This window comes from Arvicola amphibius, chromosome 2 (assembly GCF_903992535.2).
Source record: "Arvicola amphibius chromosome 2, mArvAmp1.2, whole genome shotgun sequence".
Taxonomy (NCBI): domain Eukaryota; kingdom Metazoa; phylum Chordata; class Mammalia; order Rodentia; family Cricetidae; genus Arvicola; species Arvicola amphibius.
The window spans coordinates 192,304,792-192,327,997 of NC_052048.2; the positions used below are offsets into that span (position 1 = coordinate 192,304,792).

General features: G+C 37.2%; 1 protein-coding gene across 1 annotated transcript in view; it reads left to right on the forward strand.

Annotated features, from left to right (window-relative positions):
- The window catches only part of Cntnap2 (contactin associated protein 2), a 1,482,107-nt gene that overhangs the window by 223,955 nt on the left and 1,234,946 nt on the right, over nucleotides 1–23,206 (forward strand). Inside the window, exon 4 of the mRNA XM_042054579.1 lies at nucleotides 17,189–17,336. Coding sequence (XP_041910513.1) covers nucleotides 17,189–17,336 — 148 coding nt within the window. The remainder of the gene's footprint in view (nucleotides 1–17,188; nucleotides 17,337–23,206) is intronic.

Genomic DNA, 23,206 nt, shown 5'->3' on the forward strand with positions numbered 1-23,206 from the left:
TCATCTATTTTAGAATATTCTTCCATTTCTCTGTAGATCTGACTGAAACAATAAGAAACTGGAGTTCAAATAAATGTTTAATTAGGATAATAATTGCAACAGAATTGAAAAATAATGCTGCTAAAACTCTCTGCCCTGAAATGACAGATGTGGGCAGGTTATACCATGCCCTCAGTGATTAACAGCTTTGTTGAAACACTGTTCATATTTCAGGACCACTTGGCTGGGTTCCCCAGTAGATGGAGACCCTGTTTATTTGAGTTGACCCACTTAAAGCTGTCATCTGGAGATGTTAGGAAGCCAATCTAACTGATACAGAATGTTACACCCTCACTGTATTGTGTTTCATATATCCATAGAGGCTGAGTCTGATGAGAGTATAGCGAATACATAGTACATCTCTCGCTTCCACAACACCAGAGTACTGTGTCATCAGCACAGTTTTTCCAAGCAAGGTTGTTCACCACTACCTTGTGGTGGTAGTCAGGGTTCCTTAGGTACGAGATATGATTATTGAAGAAGGTGATGTATACGTTAATTTTATTTTTAATTTTTGCCAAGTTTAACTGACCTGAGTATTTTAGACCATGACAACCATGATGGATATAAAACACAATAGAGCAATGATGTCCCTTGATGGGAATGTTATCGGAAGTCGCTTCTACCATGTCAATTATCTTGCTTTATACATATGAACATGTTAGAGCTCACAGTGAAGTGGGGTTCAGAAAAGTGTGTAGAGGCATTTTCAAATAATGATGCCCAGAAAACAAAAATACATTCTTCTTTCCACCTATGCCCATAGTATAATGCACTTTACAATTATAAATACATATGTGTGTATGTATGTATGTATATATATATATATACACACAGAGAACAATCCATATATTATATATATATATACATATATAGTTTACCTACTACATATGTACGTGCACACAGATATATAACCATGTGTATTTATTTGCCAAGTTGACCTTATCAGATTTTATCTCTGCTTACTTTTTATCACCCTTAATATTGCTTCTAGCACATGAAATCATGTTATTCTTTTGAGCAGCAAGTACCATAAAAATCTGACAACATTTTTTATTTTATCAAACACATATTATGTTTCAGCACATAGAGGGGAAAAAAAACTCTCTAGTATACCACAGAGGGCACTTAATATTGATTTATAAGTGAATATATGTAGTTGTGCACCTGTGTTTCCTCATTTTTAATTGAAATTCATAAACCTCTCTTTATAGGAAGATTCTATAGTCTCCTAACTTTGGGGGCTTCTCTGGAAGTCATATCCAGATTGGGTAATACTTTTTCTTCTCTGCAGTTTTTTTTTGACTAGTACAGACTCCATTTTTCACTACAGAAAGAAAAAGCCTCAAGTTCCACTTTAAGAGCTCAGTGACCCATTGCCTGCCAGACAAGATCTACAATGACCTCTAGCTGTAGCCTCGGCATCAACAAGACTACTTACTATTCCAGAGTGACACATTGAAACAGCGGTCTTCCCACCTCTACAGGAAATTACTCAGAAATAATCACATGAAGTCTACTCACATTTTTGTGGCAAAAGTTCCCCAATGATCTGAAATTTTGCTGTGCATAAGTGTTTAGGTCTATAATTTATGTATATATAATTAATATATATATTAATCTGTATGTCAAAAATATCTCCAGGGGGTTATTTTGTTAACCCATTTCTTTTTATTTTATTCATTATTCTTTGAGATATCATGAATACAATGTATTTTTTTTACCTTATCAATCATCACTTTCACCCCCAATTCCTCTTTAGTCCTCTTCAGACACTATCCTTTTATTTTCTACTTAAAAAAATATGACTCACTGAGTCTGATTAATAATATCTTCATATTCATGGTGGAAGGGTTTTAATTAAGAAAAGACATGGTAGGGCTGGAGATTAGTCTGTAGGAGAGCATAAGCTTCACTAGTTCAGAGCCCTGGGGCAGAGCATAAAGGCCTGGTTAGATTTCCACCCTGGAAAGGAAAATAGAATCACACAAATACACTTAATGTTCTATTAAGAATCAAGTATTTATACAGATTATATCGTTATTTGATCATTTTTATAGTTTTTTTATTTCTTCTTACATTGAAAAAGTTAAAGGGATGAACTGCAAGAACATTCATTTTCTCAGGAAAGTACATGATCATTTCATATTCATCAGATATCACAGTGATGGTCACGTTTCATATTCATCAGATATCACAGTGATGGTCACGTTTCATGTCACCACACTATTCTTTCACTCTTTATAATACAGTGTAAAAACCTGTTAACCTTTGAAATTTAGTTATGCATACCATGTATTCAGGTTGCAGAGATAGTTTAAAGAAATGCATTACATGCCCATCTTCCGTGGTGCAAAATACTGCCCTCCTCATTTTTTGATTAACATTGGCATAACAAAGTAAGACTTTCGGGTTCTTAGTATAGCATTCAACTTTAGTGCACCACCACCCACTGCAGAGGGAGTGTTAGATTTTATACATGTTTTGCCTCATTACTTGGGACAGCATTTGAGAAGAAATTTTACCTCATAGGAAAACAGTCTGTATCATGCAGATTTCAGTATTACAGTATTATAAGAAACCATGTATGATACTTAACATTTCATATTTTTCATTAAAATTTTATTTTTAAATAATTATATATCAGTCTGACTTTTCAAGAAATACTATGGAGAGCTTCCATGCCTCCTTAGGTCTAGTTACCCCAATGGCATCTTGATGGAGGAGGGTCATCTGTCTATGTGTTACTTTCATTGGTTAATAAAGAAACTGCCTTGGCCCTTTGATAGAACAGAAAATTAGGTAGGTGGAGTAGACAGAACAGAATTGTGGGAAAAAGAAAGCAGAGTCAGGCAGATGCCTCAGGCTTTCGCCATGCCTCTCCTCCCAGAGACAGATGCAGGTTAAAATCTCTCCTGGTAAGCCACCACCTCGTGATGCTACACAGATTACTAAATATGGATTAAAGCAAGATGTGAGAGTTAGCCAATAAGAGGCTGAAACTAATGGTCCAGGAAGTGTTTAAATGAATACAGTTTCCATGTAATTATTTTGGGTAAAGCTAGCTGGGTGGCAGGAAGCGGCCCGCTGCTCCTCCTACAGCATCTTGTAAAACTGGAATGCACCATCACATCCAGGATGTCCACACTGATTGGTTAAGGATACAGGATACACAGTATGTTCATAATAAAAAAGAACCTACGTGTGGTTGTACAGATACATCTATTTCCCTTTCATCCCTTCTCCTCCTAATCCCTTAGCAACCAGTTGTAACCATGAGGATGAGCATCTGCTCCTTCCCAGGTCTGCTTAACTAAGGACCGTTAATCTCTTGCTTGGCATATCACACAATCTCTATGACTTCTAGGTTCCTATACTTTCTTTATCTTCTTTCTGTGCCTAAATTACACTTACCTCCCAATATCCATACCTGTGAAAGTCACAAACTATATGCTGTATCGTCATTTTCTTACCAGCTGCCTTCAATCTGTAGTCATCAGTAGAGACACAAATGAGTCCTCATGGTACCAATATATTGGCTTTAACATTGAAGTTAATTTTTAGAAAAATGATCACTTTTACATATTCTTTTCCTCCACTATACAAAATGTGTGGCTTCCTAGTGTGCGCATAATATTTACTGGAATTATTTGGAGGTAAGCTACTACCTTGTTTTTCTCTTCATTTTCCAAATATTATATTATATTATATCCTGTTACCTATGTCAATTTATGTGGAAACATCTTGTCTTATTCCTAACAGCCATAGCCTTTAGACACAATTTCTATCTTCTTTTTGTACCAAATATAACACAGGTTCCAATATCCAAAACCAGTCAAAGTCACAAACTCTATGTACTGGATAGATTTTTGTCAACACATAACTAGAGCCACGTAAAAAGAGAAAACTTCAATTGAGAAAATTTTTCCATAAGATTGAGCAGTAGGCAACTCTGTGGGGGCATATTCTTGATTAATGATTGATATAGGTGGGCCAAGCCCACTGTGGGTGAATCCACCCCTGGGCAGATAGTTTTCTATGGCATAAAAAGGTAAGCTGAACAGGACACAAGGAGGGAAGCTATAGTAAGCAGTGTTCCTCTAAGGCCTCTGCTTTAGTTCCTGCCTCCAGGTTCTTGTCTTCTGGTTGCTGTCTTCAGTTCTTACCCTGTTTCCTTTGGATGATAGATTAAAAATTATTCTAAAACAACCGCTTTTTTTATCCAAGTTGTGTTTGGTCATTCTATTTTATCACAATGATAGAAACATTCCCTAAGGCACTGGATCACAAGATGAGAAAGAAAACAGTGCACACACTAGAAGGATTAAAATTCATAAGTAAAAGCAAAACTGCATTTCTTTTAGTACACACTATCAATTTGTAACGTTAAATTTTATACTGAAAAAATAACTTTCAAGTGATATTAGCTAGTGTTAATAGTTATGATAAACAATGAATGATAAAACTTATACAGACCAGCCAAATAAAATGAGTTTCACATAAAAATTAGTTAATTTGAGATGGAAATGGTGGGGCACACTTGTTAGACCTGAGACTGTAGGAGTGCTATCAAGAATTTCAGGTCAGCTTCTGCTACAAAAGAACACATTAACTAATCATTATCATCATCATCATCATCATCACAATTTTAAATTGACTTTACCTCTGTGGTTTAGTTAACAACACTGTGCCATTTCAGTTTCCTGGCTTTACAGTTGTACCATAATTGATTAGTATTAGAAGTTTCAAGAAGGCACATGGGCTCTCTCTATATTATTTGTGTGACTGCTTTGTGAGCTAAAGTCATTTTAAATTATGAAGGTAAGGGATCAAACATACAGATTTCCAATTGACTTAAAATCTCTACTTCTGTATATGCATGTGTGTAAACACATGTCATGTAAATTGCTAAGATGACTCAATATAAATGTTCATTTGATTGATTTGTCTGGGCTGGAAACTATAATTTATTTACACTGCTTGGGAATTCTTGATGAATAAAAATTCAAGATAGAATTCTGAGCTTTAAAAAAGCATTGTAGTTTGTGTGACTTTGTAAAACAGGTAAATATAACCTTACTGAGCAGAAATAGTTTAAGAATATTAATATCTAATATCCACTTATGAGTGTGTACACACCATGTTTTGTCTATCTGTGTCTGAGTTCCCTCACTCAGAATGGATTTTTCTGGTTCCATCCATTTGTGTGCAGATTTCAAGATGTCATTGTTTTTTTTTACCACGGAGTAGTACTCCATTGTGTAAATGTACCATATTTTCTTTGTCCATCTTTCAGTTGAGGGGCATCTAGGTTGTTTTCATGTTCTGGTTATTATGAATAATGCTGCTATGAACACAGTTAAGCAAACGTCCTTGTGGTATGAACCATCAAACCAATTTCCAAAGTGGTTGTACAAGTTTGCATTCCCACCAGTAATAGAAGAGAATTCCCTTGCTCCACATCCTCTCCAGCATAACTATCATTGATGTTTTTGATCTTAGCCATTATGACAGGTGTAAGATGGTAAAGCAAAGGATAACCAGCCTATAGTCCACTATCCCAGATGAGTCAGGTAACAAGGAGAACCCTAAGAGAGACATACATGGATTCCCCTGGGAAGGGGAAACAGACAAGACCTCCTGATAAAATTGGGAGCAGGGAGGAGGGAAAATGGAAGGGGAGAAAGAGGGGAGAAGGGGAGGAAGGAAGAGAAAATGAGGGAATGGGATGCTCAAGAAGAGGGGAGGGCAGTGAGGGAGAGAAAGAAGAGAGATGTCTTGATTGAGGGAGCCATTAAAGGCCTATCAAGAAACATAGCACTAGGGAAATTCCAGGAATCCTCAAAGATGACCCCAGCTAAGACTCTAAGCAACAATGGAGAGGATGCTTAAATTGGCCTTCCACTGTAATCAGACTGATGACTACCTTAATTGTCATCATAGAAACTTCAACCAGCAACTGGTAGAAACAGATACAGAGATCTACAGCTAAACTCTAGTATTGAAACTGTTTGGAGTCCTGGCCTCCAGCTGCTTTTCCCCACTAGTGACCTTTTCTTGCCCTTTGGATTTGAGCTTCTGAGAGCTGTGTCAAAGTTGTTTACCAACCCTGTTTCCTGAGCACGCATTGCCCTGGCCTTGACCAAGGATCAGGCAATGAGTTCTTCACCTGTTGATCCACCTGGCTGGGTTAGGTATGAAACCTCCGTGGTGCTGATCAATAAAGGGTTTCTTTTACCAGCAGCTTGAGAGGTGTGTATGCGTGTTCAGTCCTGACATTCTTCGCTTGGTTTAGGTTCCAGGCTATGCAGGTGCAGCACCCTAGGCTGAGTTATCTGACTGAGATCAACCCAAGAAAGAGAGAGGATCAATAATGTGAGCAAAGGGTTCAAGATCATGATGGTCAGGTCCACAGAAACAGCTGACCTGAACTTATGAGAGCTCACTGACTCTGGACTGATAGCAAGCAAACCTGCATAGGACCAAATTAGGCCCACTGAATGTGGGGGACCCCTGTGAGGCTTGGAAAGTCTGTGGGGCCACTGGCAGTTGGACAAAAATTTACCCCTTATGCTTGAACTGGCATCTAGGAGTACATCCTTTTTGGATGGATACCTTGCTCAGCCAAGATAGAGAGGAGAGGGCCTTGGTCTTGTGTAGTCGGAGACTGCCTGTTCGTTTTTTCGACTGCTCAACTGGAAATAATAACACAGAAACTATATTAATTGCAATACTGTTTGCCCAATAACTTAAGTATATTTCTAGCTTATATCATAAATTAACACATTTCTGTTATTTTATATTTTACCACGAGGTAAATTATAAAAGGAGCTGATAGGCATGGTGGCACGTCCCTTTAATTCCAGCACTCAGGAGGCAGAGACAGGCAGATCTCAAGGAGTTTACCACCAAGTTGGTCTTCAAAGTGAGTTCTGATTACACAGTGAAACCTTGTCTCAATTTAAAACATAAACACACACACACACAAACACACAAATAAATAATGAAAGATTTATAGAAAGTCTTGTAATTACATTTTTATAATATGTGAAATAGTTTCGTGATATTTACAGTGACATTTAAATAAGAAGATCAGTGCATAATTTTAGATAAGATTTGTGTTATGGTTATGCTGTTTTTCTTTCTGTGAAAGGTTTTATTTGGTTTTCTTTTTCTCTTCTCCCAGAAAGATGCCAGGATAGGTACTTTCCCTTGTGTACTTCCACGGGATATTTTCCAAGGCCAAGCAGAATAAGATAGATGTGAATAAAGTAATTTTGTTTTCAGAGTCATTCAATAGCTATTAAAACTTGGTTGTTTTCATTGTCAGTTATTCAAAAAGTCTGATTCCAAACAACTCTCTGATATTTTTTTTGCCTTACAGAATATTCTATGTGCTTGACTAACAAAATCCATTGCTTGTTAGCTTTAGCTCAGTACTAAGCATCAATGGTAGTATTATAAATGTGCATCACCTATCCCGTCTGCTTGTTCCTGAAACTTTATACACAGAAGCACCACAGGATAATGGTGAAGAGCATTTGAGTCCGTTTCTGAATCAGAGGACTGAGATATCTGCAATCTGCAGTATTACATTTTCATCTTCCAGTTTCCGGCTTAGATGAGCAAATTGTGCTCCAAAGTTAAAGTGATGGTCATCTACCCGTTTTAAATTATTTACTTCAGAAAGAAAATAAAAATTTCATATGCATAGGAGAGCATGGGGATAGCTGTACAAATATCAAACACATTGCCAAAGAGATGCTTAATCTTCTCTTATTCAAAAAAAAAAAAGAAAGTATTAAAGGTGTTAGTAAAATATCGAATTTTTGTCAATTAGGAGCTGCAATTCTCTACTTATTTCAGGTCTAACTCAAGCTAACATGGGTTTCTCTGGAGGACACCAATAAAACAAATATATTTGTTCAGCTAAGTCAATTTTGTTAATTTGTTAAGAAGAATCTGTTAAGTGAATCATTTAGCATCCTATAAACAAAACAAAGGGTAATAATTGTGCAAATTATTCTTTCCAACTTATTGAGTTGGCAACATGTAAACAAAGGCAAATATCTATACTTTGGGTGAAGTAATTAAGTTCATGCATATTGAGACTTTAATTTAGAAGGATTTCTCTTGTAGTATGCACGCTGGCTGGAGGAAGAAACAGCTATATAGAGAGAGGATCAGAGAGCTCTAAGAGGAGAAAGTGGATTTGACCAAATGCAGTGGCCTCTGAAATATTATTGTTATTGGAGAGGAAGGGCACCCATCCATGTGAAGCGACCGAGACAGAAGAGGACACTGAAGGAGCAGAAGACCCCCATGTAGGATGCTAGGAAGATGGCAATGTTAAGAGACAAGGAAAGCATATAGGAAGGGGGACAAACTTTGGAGATATACAGACAGAAGTTCTTTTTGCGTATGTTTTTTTGTCTATCAGTTGGGAACACCTCCTGCCTCTTCAAATAAAGATATCAGCTAGAAAGCTGAATATGCTGCCTCACTTTGCAAACATCAAAGATAAGGCTTTGTGAATTGATCCCCAATATTTGCCTTAAAGTGATGGATTCTTGACCGAGGTTGAGATGATCAGGAAGACCGGAGAGCACGGACCATGCTATCCTTGTCCTAGAACCTAAATGAGATCACAACCCTAAGGATGAAGAATATCAAGTTTTCCAGAGTCACATGGTCTTGGAATTTCGAAAGGAGACTTGAGTTTTAAATTATTAGTGCTGGTGATTAACAATAGGAGAAAAAGTGGATGGCTGGTGTGACCTATAATCTTAGGGAGCTGCATATGAAGTTGTTTGGAAGTTTAAAATAAACTACATATTGTAATTTCATGCATTGAAAAGAGTTCAAGAAATTTAGTGGGGTTCTCTAGATTTGCTTTAAAATGAATGATAGTTTATTTTTCTTCCACTAAAAGTTTTGAGGCAAAGAGAGCCTTTTAAGGGAAGAAAATCCATGAGAGTGGGGACAATGAGAAGCCAGGAGGGTAGAGGGTATGGGAAGGTGGAACACAGAGCCTGGAGGGAGCACTACTTAAGGGGGTGTGGAAGAGAGCAAGTTGTAAATGGCTTACTTCATTTATCCACTTGTCAGTTGACACGCATGTGGTAAGCTTCTGGAGTGATCAACACTGAAGATCATAGATAAGGCTATATGCCCCCTCTTATAGTAAATGAGATTCTAATAGCTATATGACTAGTGGGAATGCTTGTTGATTTTGTTTATGGAGTTTCCAAACTGTTTGCCATGTTGACTACAACGTTTTACATTTTAAACATCAGTGCACAAGGAATCAACTGAAAATTGTCTTCATAGTCCCTGGATTTTATGTTTTCAGTTGTTGAACTTTAGAAACCTTAATTCCAGAGCTATTGTTATTTTAATGTGAATTTACCTTATGACCAATGATGCTTAAAACACTAGCTAGATTTGCTGTCATTAAACTCAGAAAAGTAAACTGAGATGAAACCTTTAGGAAACCGGAGCTACAAGAAAATTAAGAGAATTGTAGATTGATGAGTTTCCAACCGAGTGTATTCTGAAAACTTCGGGGAACGAAACCGAAAGAGGGTAAGTAAAATGATTTCATTTTTCAAAGAGGACAGAAAATAGTGTGACCCGTGCTAACCCATGGACACATTTAAGCTGTTGAATAGTGCTAATAGTGACATGATCAGAGGTCAAACAGGGAGGTCAAGAAGGTGATTAAATAGGGAATAGTTATGCTTAAGAAAAACTCAGAAAAACTGCGACTGTATTCTCTCCACTAATTTGTTTTCTCTTTCAAAAGCAAAGTAAGAAGCAGAAGATGGGGCTCAGCAGTTAAGAGCACTGACTGCTTTTGTATAGGCTCAAGGTTCAGTTTCCAGCACTTACACGGTGACTAACAATGTTTATAGGTCGACTCCTAAGGTATCCCCAATGGGCATGACACAGAGATGGTGCACAGATACATACATGCAGGCCAAACACTCGTGCATGCAAAAGAATATTTTTAAATGAAAATGTAAGCCATTAAGGTAAGGTTTATTCTGAAAGAAAATTAAGATTCGCCTAAGCCATTTTTCCAAAAAAAATATTTTCAGCCAAATATAGAGAACTAACACTAATAAAAATGGAAAAAGATAACTATAAGTCACATTGGAGAATTTCCTTTACTACCCCCATAAAAATGATATTCAAATGTATCATGAAGAATTAAATTCTGAAGACCCAGGAAATATTATTTTTGCTTTACTAGGTATCTTTAAAACCATTACTGGTTATTACCCTGTCTCAAAAAAACTGAAAATAAAATCCATTGCTGAATATTAATCATGTAATTCAAAGTAAAAATAATGAATATGTTCGTAACAAATGAAATACATAGTAATTTGAGAAAGAGTAAAGCCATTATAATTATTCAAGTCAGTCAATACATTTTGCATTAGAAATACCTATATTTCATAGCATGAAGGTATTTCATAGCATAAAGGTGTTTTGAGAATGAAAAAAATAAAAATAGCAATTTACTTAGTTATTATGAATTCTCACGCTAAACACTTGACCCCTTACCAGCTTGCATGCTCCTGAGAATGGTCAGTTACCAATATAGAAAAGGATTTATTACAGAGACAAGTATGTGCTCATGTTCATGGCATTAACGCTTATCATAAACTCAAGAAAAGCTACCTTTACAAAGTGTACCCTGAAGACATGATCCATCCATTCCATGAGATGATTAAGACCAGTTTCAGTTGAAAAGTGAACCAACTGCCAGGTCAGTACATCCGCAAGACAGTCAGATGGGAGCAGAAGTTCTGCGTTGACCATTTTAGTTAAACTGTAAAACTGTTGGTACTGAATTAAGTTTTGGCCTTTTCCATGAAGCTTCATTGAGGGAAACTCACAGAAACTCCCTGTGAATTTGTCTGCTATCATTTTATACCAGTGTTATTGAACACTCTGTTCCCAGTGCAGAATCATTTCTTTTGCATGAGACTTTGAGAAATTTCACCTTGGGCTTAGTACCAGAAGGGTTAGCCTTTAAGAAACTGGTTGGATTTTATATTAAAAGATGAGCTGAATCCTCTGACTGACTCCATGAATTTACTATAGAAGGAATTACATTTTACACCAGAGAGAAGAGAATGGATGTTAAAGCTACAAAGCTACACGCACACACACACACACACACACACACACACACACACACACGCGCGCGTGCGCGCATTTTCATGCTCATATACACTTTTAGTTGTTTTAATATATTTCTGCTTGAAGTAGCATATAGATAACTGTTTTAACCAAGTATTATATAAATAATTTCATTCAAAACTCTGAAGTTCTCTTTCTAATACCGTCCTTGATCAGGTCCTACTTTTCACCTTTCAACTCAGAAAGCACTTATTGACTTTTGACTTTACCATGGATCAACTAGCAGTTTTTAAACTCACTTTCTTCATGCTTGACACAGCTTATGTACTACATAAAATATCCAAATTTTTTCAGATGTACAATAAAATATTTTTCAGCAAAACAACTAAAGTATCAATATACAAACTGCACAGGGAAATACTGCAGATACCTCTAGGGATGTAAGAAACCAGGGGTAAACCCTTCGTCTTAGGTTCAAGGAAAGGCAAAGTTAATCATTTAGTAAAATAATTTTAAAGTGCTTGCATAATGCTGAGCAAAGAGGTGTATTCAACCAAGTCAAGATGCGTCATTTAAAGTGCTGCCTCTCAGAGGCTGGTAGAACTTTGTGACTTCTGTCTCATAGTTGCATTGGTTCATGAACCAAATGTGTGTTTTCAGCAAACCTCAAGTGACTGTCCAAAATGAACTTGCTGGATTTGATGGATGAGAGAGTTAACTTTTGTTTTTACTGCTAGTGTGTCTCCTTTGAATTCTGCATGATCATTTCCGTTTCTCCCACAGTCCTGTGATTTCTAGCTATTTTGCATAATTATAATGACAGCCTCATAACTCTGGGAAATTTTTATTCATTACCCTAGTGTCTTCTTGAATCAGACCAGCATGATCTATTTTTTCTTGTAGGATATTATCAAGCATCTGGCTTATTAACTATAACTAGAGAATAGAAATAACAAAAATGTATATGTAAATGGCCAGAATTTGGGGCGTGAAGGTTATTATTTGTTCACTATATGAAAAAGTAACTAGGTAGCTGTTGACCACAGACCCCTGTACTTGAGGGATCCAATGCAGAGGATCCGAGAAGGAATACTCTAGAATAATTTTTTGATATGGAGGAAGGACAGATATGGGAGCAGGGAAGGAGATATCTTAATTGAGGGAGTCATTTGGGGGTTGGCAAGAGGCTTGGCTCTGGAAGGGTTCCCAGGAGTCCACGGGGATGACGCCAGCTAGGACCCTGGGCAGTGGAGGAGAGGGTGCCTGAACTGGCTTTGTCCCATAGTCAGACTGATAACTATCTTGAATATCACCATAGAACCTTCGTCTAACGATGGATGGAAATAGAGACAGAGACCCACATCGTAGCACTGGACTGAGCTCCCAAGGTCCAGTTGAAGAGAGGAAGGAGGGAGAATATGAGCAAGGAAGTCAGGACCATGAGGGGTTGGTCCGCCCACTGAGACGGTGTGCCTGAGCTAATAGGAGTTCACCAAAGCCAGCTGGACTGGACTGAACTAGCATGTGATCAGACCAGACTCTGAATGTGGCTGACAATTGGGGCAGGCTCACAAGCCAATGGTAATGGCACTGGGATTTGTCTCTACTGCATATACTGGCTTTTTGGGATCCTAGTCTATTTGGGTGCACATCTTCCTAAGCCTGGATGGAGGGGGGAGGGCCTTGGACTTCCCAAAGGGGAGGGTATCCTGCCTTCTCTTAGGACTGGAAGGGATGGGGAGGGTGAATGGGGGAGCAGGAGGGAAGTGGAAGGAGGGGAGGAAGTGGAAATTTTGATTGGTATTATTTATAAAGTAATAAAAATTAAAAAATAGAATTCCATGAGGTGCACCTAGTATACCTGGCATTTGAGAAGTGTGGTCAGGTAATATATCTAAAGTCAGATAGTACTGTAAGGATGTGTGTGACCTGCTTGATAAAAACAATAAATAGAGATTCCATGGTAAAATGTCAGAAAGAGTGGATAAGAGGGTACAGCACACAATTATGTCATCCTTTCTGGCTGCCTCAACAAGGAATAACCTGGAAATTTATAGTGATGCTGTAAAATAGCAAATCCATTCTTAGATTCTGCCATAAATTGATAGAATGGGGAAAATAAAACCACAGATAAATAGAACTACAGGCAAAAGGATCATAGTGTTCATGATTTACAGAATCACCATAAAGAATGAAACTGTCTCTACTGAAGTACAGTTGTTTCTGACTGGAACACAGTCGCTCACGTTAGGAAGCACACAAGTTTGATATTATTGCTTCTCCTCATCTAATCTGCTAAGTTAACTGCTCTCAGTAACACTAAGTAGTCTATCCATGTCAATTTGCACAAAGACTATGGGTTTTAGGCTCAATTTTAATTAAGAAAAATCTTTAAGATACAACGTCTCATTAGTTTGCATGGTGTTCTCTGTAAGGTCCTGAAAAAAATGTTTTTATGGAAGTTTTAATGAGAACTAAAAATACTTATTCTATTCTATTCATACAATATGTTATGAGTCACACCTTGACCCCATGGCAGTGCATTTGAGGAAAACATTAGTTCCCACATCCCACACAGAGCACAGTTCTAAATCTGCAGTATGATGAATTACATGCTTCAACGGTTTGAAACTCCTTCTCTAAAGTTTACTGACTTTTAAATACCAAGTAGTGACAAGGTCTTCTGTTGAGGACTGGCGTTTGGATCCTGTCTGGACCCAGCACAGGCTTTACTGAGTTTACAGTCTCTTAGAAGGCTGAAGGCATAACTCATTGCCGTAGCACTTGAAAAGCACACACCCAGCCCTGGCTTGTTTTTAACACCACCCCAAAAAGGAAAAAAAAAATGAAGTCATCTAGAAAGAGAAGCTGCTAAAATATAGCCACCACATCAGCTAACAGTTGTCTGCTCCTAATTTTTACTGTTTTCAAGACAAGAAAGAACAGGAAATGCATTCCATTTGTGCTGCTAAAGCAGAGAGAACATGCAACAGAGAAGTGCATGGAAAACTGAACCTAGAACAAATATTATGTAGTACTTTATAAAAGTGCTTGCTTCCCATCCAGATCATCTTAATTACTGTGTAAGCCATAGAAATAATTATTGTAATGGGATTTTTTTTTATTTTTATAACACCTCAAATCTATTGATTATTTTAATGTTGATCTTGTAAGAGACTTACAGTGCCTCTGAAAAATTATCTTTTCTCTATGTTTATACAGTTTATAGGGTTGTCAGTCAAAAAGTAAGAGCAAAATTAAATTCTTATTATATTTATAGTTATAGATTATAAAGTACTGTGAGTTACATTACTGCTGTGTTAACCAAAATAACAATAGTGAAAAGATCCTACACCGAGAAAACATAAAAATCACAGTTGACAGAAGAAAAACAAAAGCAGCAACATAAAGCCAACAGGTTGCTGTAAATTGATTTTGATATTTTAGTCTTTAGTGATAAATTTGGCTGGTGTTTTTAAGCCTCTTAAAAGCTCTTATTATTATATAGTATCTATTCAAACCAAGGCTCATTTTTGAGAGGCATAATTTTACAGGTTAAGGCTTCAAGTATCACTTCAATATTGAATTTTTGAAGCAGCCTTCCAAATCGTAATGCTTTTTGGGCTGACTGAGAAGCCAAGGAAAATGGCACTGAGTTTTGATCCTACCGCATGTACTGGCTTTGGGGGAGCCTAGTCTGTTTAGATGCGCACCTTCCTGGACCTGGATGGAGGAGGGAGGACCTTGGACTTTGCGCAGGGCAGGGAACCCTGACTGCTCCTTGGACTGGAGAGGGAGGGAGAGGAGAGTGGAGGTCAGGGGAGGGAAATGGGAGGTGGGGAGGAGGCAGAAAATTTAATAATAATAATAATAAATAAAAATTTAAAAAATCAGTCTTTGTCTTATTTCTTCCTTTTTCACTGTTATATGAAAAATTGCAACTAGAGAAAGAAAGAAATTGTGTGACAGAAATACTCTTGAAGCCAATGGCACTTTCCTCACGAAGTGGTACAAACTTTGATGGGCCGTCTATATTGTAGTCAAAATGCCATTCAGTTTTAAATCACTTATATCAAAACCATGAGGGTGATATTGCTGCTAATGGTTATAATAGAAGCCTGTTTGCTAAAATATAAGTCAATAAAGAAAATACCTAATCATATCTAAAGTTTGTGGAAACAAGAATAAAAAATAAAACGCACCAATTGTGTAATGGCAGTGTGTAGGTGACACATTCTCAATAGGACTTTCAATTTTGTATTAAGTACTTAATAACAAAATAAGATGCATTGTGCTGAAGTGGAAATGCGTTTATTTCTGTATGGAAACGTAATTTTCAAGTAAAGGAAATAAACAAAAGAGCTTGTGACGTTGCCCTCGTTTCCCTTGTCTGGGCATCAAACAACCAGTCACCGCACTTCACTTCTGCAAGTCCAAATGTTGACTATAGAAAATAGAATGCTTAGAAAAATTAGTTTTCTGTAGGGGACAACACTTGTGGGATGTATAAAAATCTTTAAATAATAACATATTATATAAATATTAGGTTATTTTGTCAAATTCTTGTCTGTATTTCTCTCTGCTTTCTATATTTTTAAAATACTACTATATTGAGACATATTTACTGCTTTGGATAAGTGAGGCTATGAATGGAAACGCCTGTCTACCCCTCTCTGTGGTATTTTAAGTTTCAGATTTCTGTTTCTGCAAACGTGTGCTTTTTCTTTAGCTTCTTTGTTTCTCTTAGTCTGTATTGTCCGGCTCTGATTTATTTTTATTTTATTTTATCATTTGGTTAGATACCCATTTGTTTTTTTAAAGGGAGAGAGGAAGAAAGGGTGTGGATTGTGCTCTGTGAGGAGCTGAGGAGATAAAAGAAGTTGTGGGAAGAGAAATCATAATGTGTTGTATGAAAAAAATCTCTTTTCAATAAGTAGATGAAAGAAAAATCAAGACTAATTAGAATAATGTCTTAAATCTCAAAGCATGCTTGGATTTGAAAATAAGTGTTGAGTGTTATTCTCTAGTGAATCCCGGAGAAAACATATTGATTAACATTTCTTTATAATTAATGAATGCACCTTTAGGAAATGCTACACTACCATTTGTTGAGCTGGATACTCTATACTTCTCAAACTTTGCAGTAGCTTTTGCTTGATGGTTAACTCTCAAATGCAGTATCTGTAGACCTTCATTTTTCATAGTTTCAGATGCCTTTGTGTTGGTCAATAACCTTCCAATTGCTTGACAAAGAAACCGAGGGTAAATGAATAACCAAACCACCTTGGTTGCTTTCAGGAGGTTCTGGGTTTCCCAAATGTAGGCTGTCACTACAGATGCACCTGCTTCACCTGTCCCTGACACCTGTCATGTGAAAAGAAAATAGAGCCTATGGTAGTTCTTTGGGAAGATGTGTGTGTGTGTGTGTGTGTGTGTGTGTGTGTGTGTGTGAATAAAAGGATATCTGGATACCTTAGCCCATTTCTCACTTAAAATAACTTTTATTTTCATTTTCCCCCCGCAGATATGAAAGGAGGTGTTGCATGTGTGTGTCTGTAAATGTGAGGTGACATGTTGTATATGTGTGTTGAAGCTCAAAGTTGATTCTTGGTCTCTTAGTTCATCGCTTTCCACTTTATTTCTTGCGGCAGGTTCTCACCTGACCAGGAGCCTTTCTCTTCTACAAGTCGAGCTAGCTAGCTTGCTCTAGGGATCCCATCTTTCTGGAGTCCTGGGATTCCTGGAGGCCCCCCACATCTACTACCTTTTGTATGTTTTCTACGATCCATTCTTTAATTCTTATCTTTCATGGCAAGTGTTTCACCTACTTAGTTATCTCCTCAAAGCACGATAGCGGTGAATTTTTAAATAAAAGAAATGAAAAGCCTTGTTTTCTCGTTTCTGATGTGAGACGATGAGACTTTATCACGGAGAAGAGAGTGTAGCTTTGTCTCTGCGTTGTACTTCACAGGTTTCTAAATGGTTTTTTCCTTTGCAGGCTTTTCCTGGAAACGTCAATTCTGACAGTGTCGTCCGACATGACCTGCAGCATGCCATTGTTGCCCGGTATGTCCGCATCGTGCCCCTGGACTGGAATGGAGAAGGCCACATAGGGCTGCGTGCAGAAGTCTACGGCTGCTCTTACTGTGAGTGCCAAATGCCAAAGCTTACATTTGCGTCCTGGGTCAACATCGTTGAAACTGCAAACTTTATTTTAAAGTTGCTTACACTTTTTAAAAATGAACTGACACACACACATATGTATGTATATAGCACTGGGTTGTTTTTTCATATTTTAGGATATAAATATATAACACATATATTCATCTAAGGATATATTAACGGAGCGCTGAGGAGGTGAAATGAATTCCTGGACTGTATTAAATCGCGAGGTCTGTTCTCAGCACCTCATAGCTAGATGTAGTGTTTGATGCCTGCAATCAGACCAAAAAGCATGAAGAAACAGAAAAATCAGAAATTCAAAATCATCCTCAGTTACATAGTTAGTTTGTGACAATCCTGAGCTGAGATGAATGAGATCTTGTGTCAAAATAACGTTATTTTAAATAGAGTGCATTAAGTGAGGGAGATAGCGGTTGATTTTGCTTACTGCACTGAAGTAAGCAAATAGCACCGAAGTAAGTATTGGTTAAAATAAATGAATTCTTATGAATTATTTAAAAGCAGGTGATCTACCCAAGATCCACCCATCTGGCACTTGGTAAAGAGTTAAGATTCATTTTGGAAGGCTTCCTTTGACTCACCATGCCCCCCAACCCTGACTTGTCATGCTTCTTTAGTTGTCAACAACTGGAATTTTTAAGGTTTTTTTTAAAATTTTTATTTGTGTGTGTGTGTGTGTGTGTGTGTGTGTGTGTGTGTAAGCATGTGTGTGTCCCGTGTATGTGTGTAGTAACAGACAGCTATTTGAACTTGGTTTTTTTCCTTCCGTCATTTGGTAATGAAGACCTTAGACTGTCAGGCTTGGCGGCGAGTGACTTTAGCTACTGAGACAGTCTGTCAGCCTCCGCCACTGGGTTATGATATGCTATGTTTTTCACTTTTTAAGTTCAATTTTACATTTTTTTTTATTTTATTGTGCTTTAATCCCCATCTTTAAAAATTTCTTAAGTATATCACATCTAAATCTAATGGATGCAATATGTGGATTTGGGGGAGTGGAAGGCTACTATCTGTTTTCTCTGCTTGCGGAAAAGTGGGCCACCCACTGTCCAAGATTTTCAACAGGAGTGTCAGTAGGCGTCTAAAAGTGTAGCAGTGTTGAATCTTATATACACAGCTGTTTATTACGCACACACATCTATAATAAAGTTTGAATTATAAATTAGACATGGTAAGGTATTAAGAGATTTGCAATACTAATGAAATAGAACAATTAAACAATTTGCTGTAACTAAAAATGCTTAAACCTCAGAAGTCCTTTTTTGTTTCTGTAATTTTATATTGAATATTTTAGGAAATAGTTTACTGTGGGGCACTGAAACCTTAGAAATCAAAACATCAGATAAAAGATAGGAGACTAGTGTATTTCTTTTTCTCTTCTGCCCTCTTCCTTTCCTTTGTTTCTCCCTTGGCTGCTCTTTACCTTTCCTCTGGGCCTCCCTATCTCCCTGTATTTGTATTTACATCTTCTGCCTCCATAGGATCCCAGTCACATCAAAAACTCTATCTGCAGAAGTTCCTTTAGGTCAAATTTGAGGATTGATTCTTTTAAAGAAGATATGTCTTCACTTATTTTCTTTGTGAATTCTTGCTAACACAAAGCCACTTTAAAGATTGTTGCATTTTTGAAGCTACTAGACAATAAAAATTTTATCTGCAAACACTGGCTTCATAACATTAAATTTTCAGTATTGTATTTTCCTGTCCATCCAGGAAATGTTTTTCTTATTCTACCAATTGCACAAAGGAGAGAAAATGTTGGGAATAGACAGGAAGGGGAATTGGTTTATCAGCTTCTGCAAGAAATATCCAGTTATACTTTTACCTATCATTTCTTACAGACCCATAAACATAAATCGTCACTATAACCATAAAGTGCAAAATTCCTTCTTCAAGAAGACTTTTAAAATTAATGGAACACTTATTATTTCATAATAAAGAATATGTAAAGTTTTCATGTCTGTGAGAATTTAGTTGCAAAGACTCTTGCAAGCACTAGTTACAGTAGTTACAGAGATAATGAAATAGTATCTTCTGAGTTCAGAGACAAATGCTTAAGAATGCAATAAAGCCAGGCGGTGGTGGCGCACGCCTTTAATCCCAGCACTCGGGAGGCAGAGGCAGGCGGATCTCTGAGTTCGAGGCCAGCCTGGTTTACAAGAGCTAGTTCCAGGACAGGCTCTAGAAACTACAGGGAAACCCTGTCTCGAAAAACCAAAAAAAAAAAAAAAAAAAAGAATGCAATAAAGTGGCCAGGAAAATTATTTAAATATTCATCCATTAACATTATTTGCTCATTGCACTATATATATATATATATATATATATATATATATATATATATATATATATACACACACACACACACACATACCATATATGATGAAAATTGGGCTAGATTTAACTCATTGGGAAAATTTAACATTTCAAGGAAATGAGTTAGCTCTTTGGGAGAAGCCAACACTGAACCCCAACATAAATTAAAGTCCTTGCTACTGGGTGTTATGGTATTCAGGGACACAGAAGACAGAGCATGATCTAACTGGTTTATTTTATTAAAATCTTTCTTAGAAATAGCCATATTTTGAGATATTAATTATTCACTCTTATTCTATTGTATAAACTAATATTCAAATTGATAAACATTGAGTTGTCTTTAGCTTTTGTTTGTTTGTTTGAGAGTTGCTGTTAGTGTTTCTGATGGTATAGATATAGGAATTTGTGAAACCCTGTCATCCAGAATGACATGTGTCTTCCTATCTTGACATCAGAACAGATATGATAATCTGTATGAGACCCTCGCAAGATTTGCTTGTTCTGTTTGTGCTGAGGGATGAAATAAGCAGTGCATATGTTCATTGTGTTCTTTTACTCCAAAGTATATGCAGGCTATTATCATGGGCTGTTGGAGAGAGGCCCTTCTTCCTTGTTGTTTCTGCCAATAAGTTGATCATATCATACTCAGTTAAATTCATGAGTTCCTCAAAGTTAGCCTTGGGTAGAGTTATCATTTTAGTATGTCCTCATTTTCTTATGTGCAGTGGAGAGATGCTTACTTTTGCCTCCCTAATAAAGAACATACAAATAGAGGGTATGGTATCATACTAATGTGTGGTGTGCATGCATGCATGAGTGCATGTGTGTGTGTGTGTGTGTGTGTGTGTGTGTGTGTGTGTGTTTGTGCGCGCGCGCGCGCGCGCTCAACTTTGGTCAAATGCACTAAAGATTTTATAAACTGGTTGTATCCATTTACATCTTCATAAGTTCTGTGAAAATTCCTGTTTGTCTACAAATTCAGACGTTTTAAAATTAATTTTGAGGTTTTAGTATATATTCATTACATATCATTTAGTTTTAGTGATAAGTGTCCTGACATTTTAGAGAGGTTAGAATTGTGGATCACTACTGTTGTCTTCATTTTTTAAGTATTTATTAAAAATATCTGCTCATATTACTGGGTGCAGTCCATTATTAATTAATTAATTAGTCAGTTTTTAATGATCAAAGCTTTTTTTTCTCTCATTTTCTCTCTCTCTCTGTCTCCCACACAGCCCTTGTTATGAACTCTAGACATCTCATTTTTAATGTCTTTCTTCAGAAGTAATCATTTTAAAATATGTAGTATAACTGAGGTCGTTTTAAATTCACAGTGAAAGAGAGTCTTCTCAGTTGTAGTTTAAATATGACAACACGCTCTATAGTCACAGAAGTCCACTTTTAAGATGTAGAGTCTGTTCCCTCGGGGGAATTTTCATCACACCTGTGCTTTGGCAATCACAAGACAGGAAGGAGAAAAAGCCGAGACAAAGCGGGAGGCCAAACTTTCCTAGGAGAAGCCTTCCATGGAGCAAACATTTGATATGTCAACGTTTATGTCAATAAATATCAGTGCAGTATATGATAAGTGAAAGCATAACATTAAATAAATATAAGATCAAAACTGAAAAATAGCATTATAATTATTTAGGTAGTAGTCTCCAAACACATTAGAGCCTGATTCTTAGAACCGAATTCCTTGCTAAAACTAAGTTTGCAGATGTAATAGACAGTCCTGGCACAAGGAATGCAGCATGCATTCCCCTGGTGAGAACTACCTTCTCTTAGGTCACTCATATCACCTTTAAGAGAGCTCAGCTGAAGGAGATTGCGCAGGTAGAGAAAGAGGAGGCACTGTGGACCCTGACGCCAGAATGGAATTGCCCATCAAGGAACGCTGCAGTGACCAAATACTGTAGGAAAAAAAAAAAAGTCAGCTCAACCCTTAAATAGAGTGTGGTCTTGCCCACACCTTGATTTCATCCCTAGGAGACTAATTGCTGAATCCTGTCTCAGGACAATAAAATCCAAACAAATAAAATCAAAATCAACCTTCTAGATGTGAACCGAAATTTGTGACTGTTTTTCATAGTTCAAATAACAAAGCCAGGCTAGCAACAAAGTGATGTTAGCAAATCAGTCTTTACAAGAAGAAGCTCTCAAGAGTACCCTCCAGCATCCTGCAAATGTTCCCTGCCTGCTCAGGGTATTGGCCCCAACTACTTACCAAAGGACTCAACGTCCAACTATGACAACTAAAAGAGTTAATGTTGTAGTTGTTTAAAATCTTTGTGGATTTGAATTTAAATAATGTGACTTCTGGCTGCATATTAGAGTGAGGAGTTGGAAGAAGAAAGCCCTCTTTGCTTTTCCTTCCATGTTGGTGTGATCCAAACAACCCATAACTGTTGTTTTTTTTTTTTTATTTTTAAATAATATCCTCTCGGCTTTTTTTCCTTAATTGTCTGAGGAACTCATTGCTGTCTAATGGGTGATGACTACCCACTCCTCTGAACACACCAAAGGTACAGAGCACATTCTTCGTATTCTGTTTTTGAAAAATGTGAAGTCCATTCATTTCACATTTTAAAAAGGTGAACTATATTCATCGTAGGAAAACAATGTGTGCACATTTATGACTAACTTTCCAGAAGTTACCACTGTTTAAATGTATACTGAAATATGAACTAGAATGGACACTTAGATGACTTTGCTTTGCCTTAAACTTCTGTACTCTGCAGGATTGCCTTTGTCTTTAAGCGGGAAAGGCAATCTTGGAAATGTAGATCAGACTCTCCCTTCCACTTGTCTCTATTAGTAGGTAGAAAGGCAATGTGTTCCCGGGTCTCAGCAAGGATGACTGTAGCCTAGAGTACTCCTGCGGAAGAGAGAAATTGCATTCTTTTATCCTTCTACAAATGCCTTGAAGGCTCGTCAGGGGTCTTTTTTAATGGGCAGCTAAGGGGGAGAGCAGAGTGGGAACACTCTGCTGAGTGAGCACGTTTGTACTCCATGATCCCCTCTTACTTCCTGCAGTTGTTCCATGATCATCTTGGCATTTGAGAAATTAGTCTCCTTCCAGGTTGGAAACAAAAACTGGCTCTCATTACCTCATATGGAGAAGTTTAGTTCCAGGCCATTGCTCTGCAGCCTTCATATCCTCTCCTGCCCTAGGTCCCTGACTTTTTCTGAGTTCTAATTCACCCCTTGGAAACTCACTTGCTCAGTCCCCTCTGCATTTAGTTTTCTTCAAGTTAACTGAAGAAATCCATGCTGTAGTTTTAAAATCTTATAGATGTAGACCACATATATCAGCTCACTTGCCCTTAAGCCTACACTGACCCTAACCATTTTACTCCACATTGAAAGTATGGCAGGAAATACAAAAGAGAAGCTTCTGTTTAATAACCGTCATATATGGCTGCTTTATAGAAGCATTCCATTTACAGAGGACAAATGTGCAGTGTAATGATAATTTCCTATAGCAAATTCTAAATTAGTTTTTAACCAGAGCCTT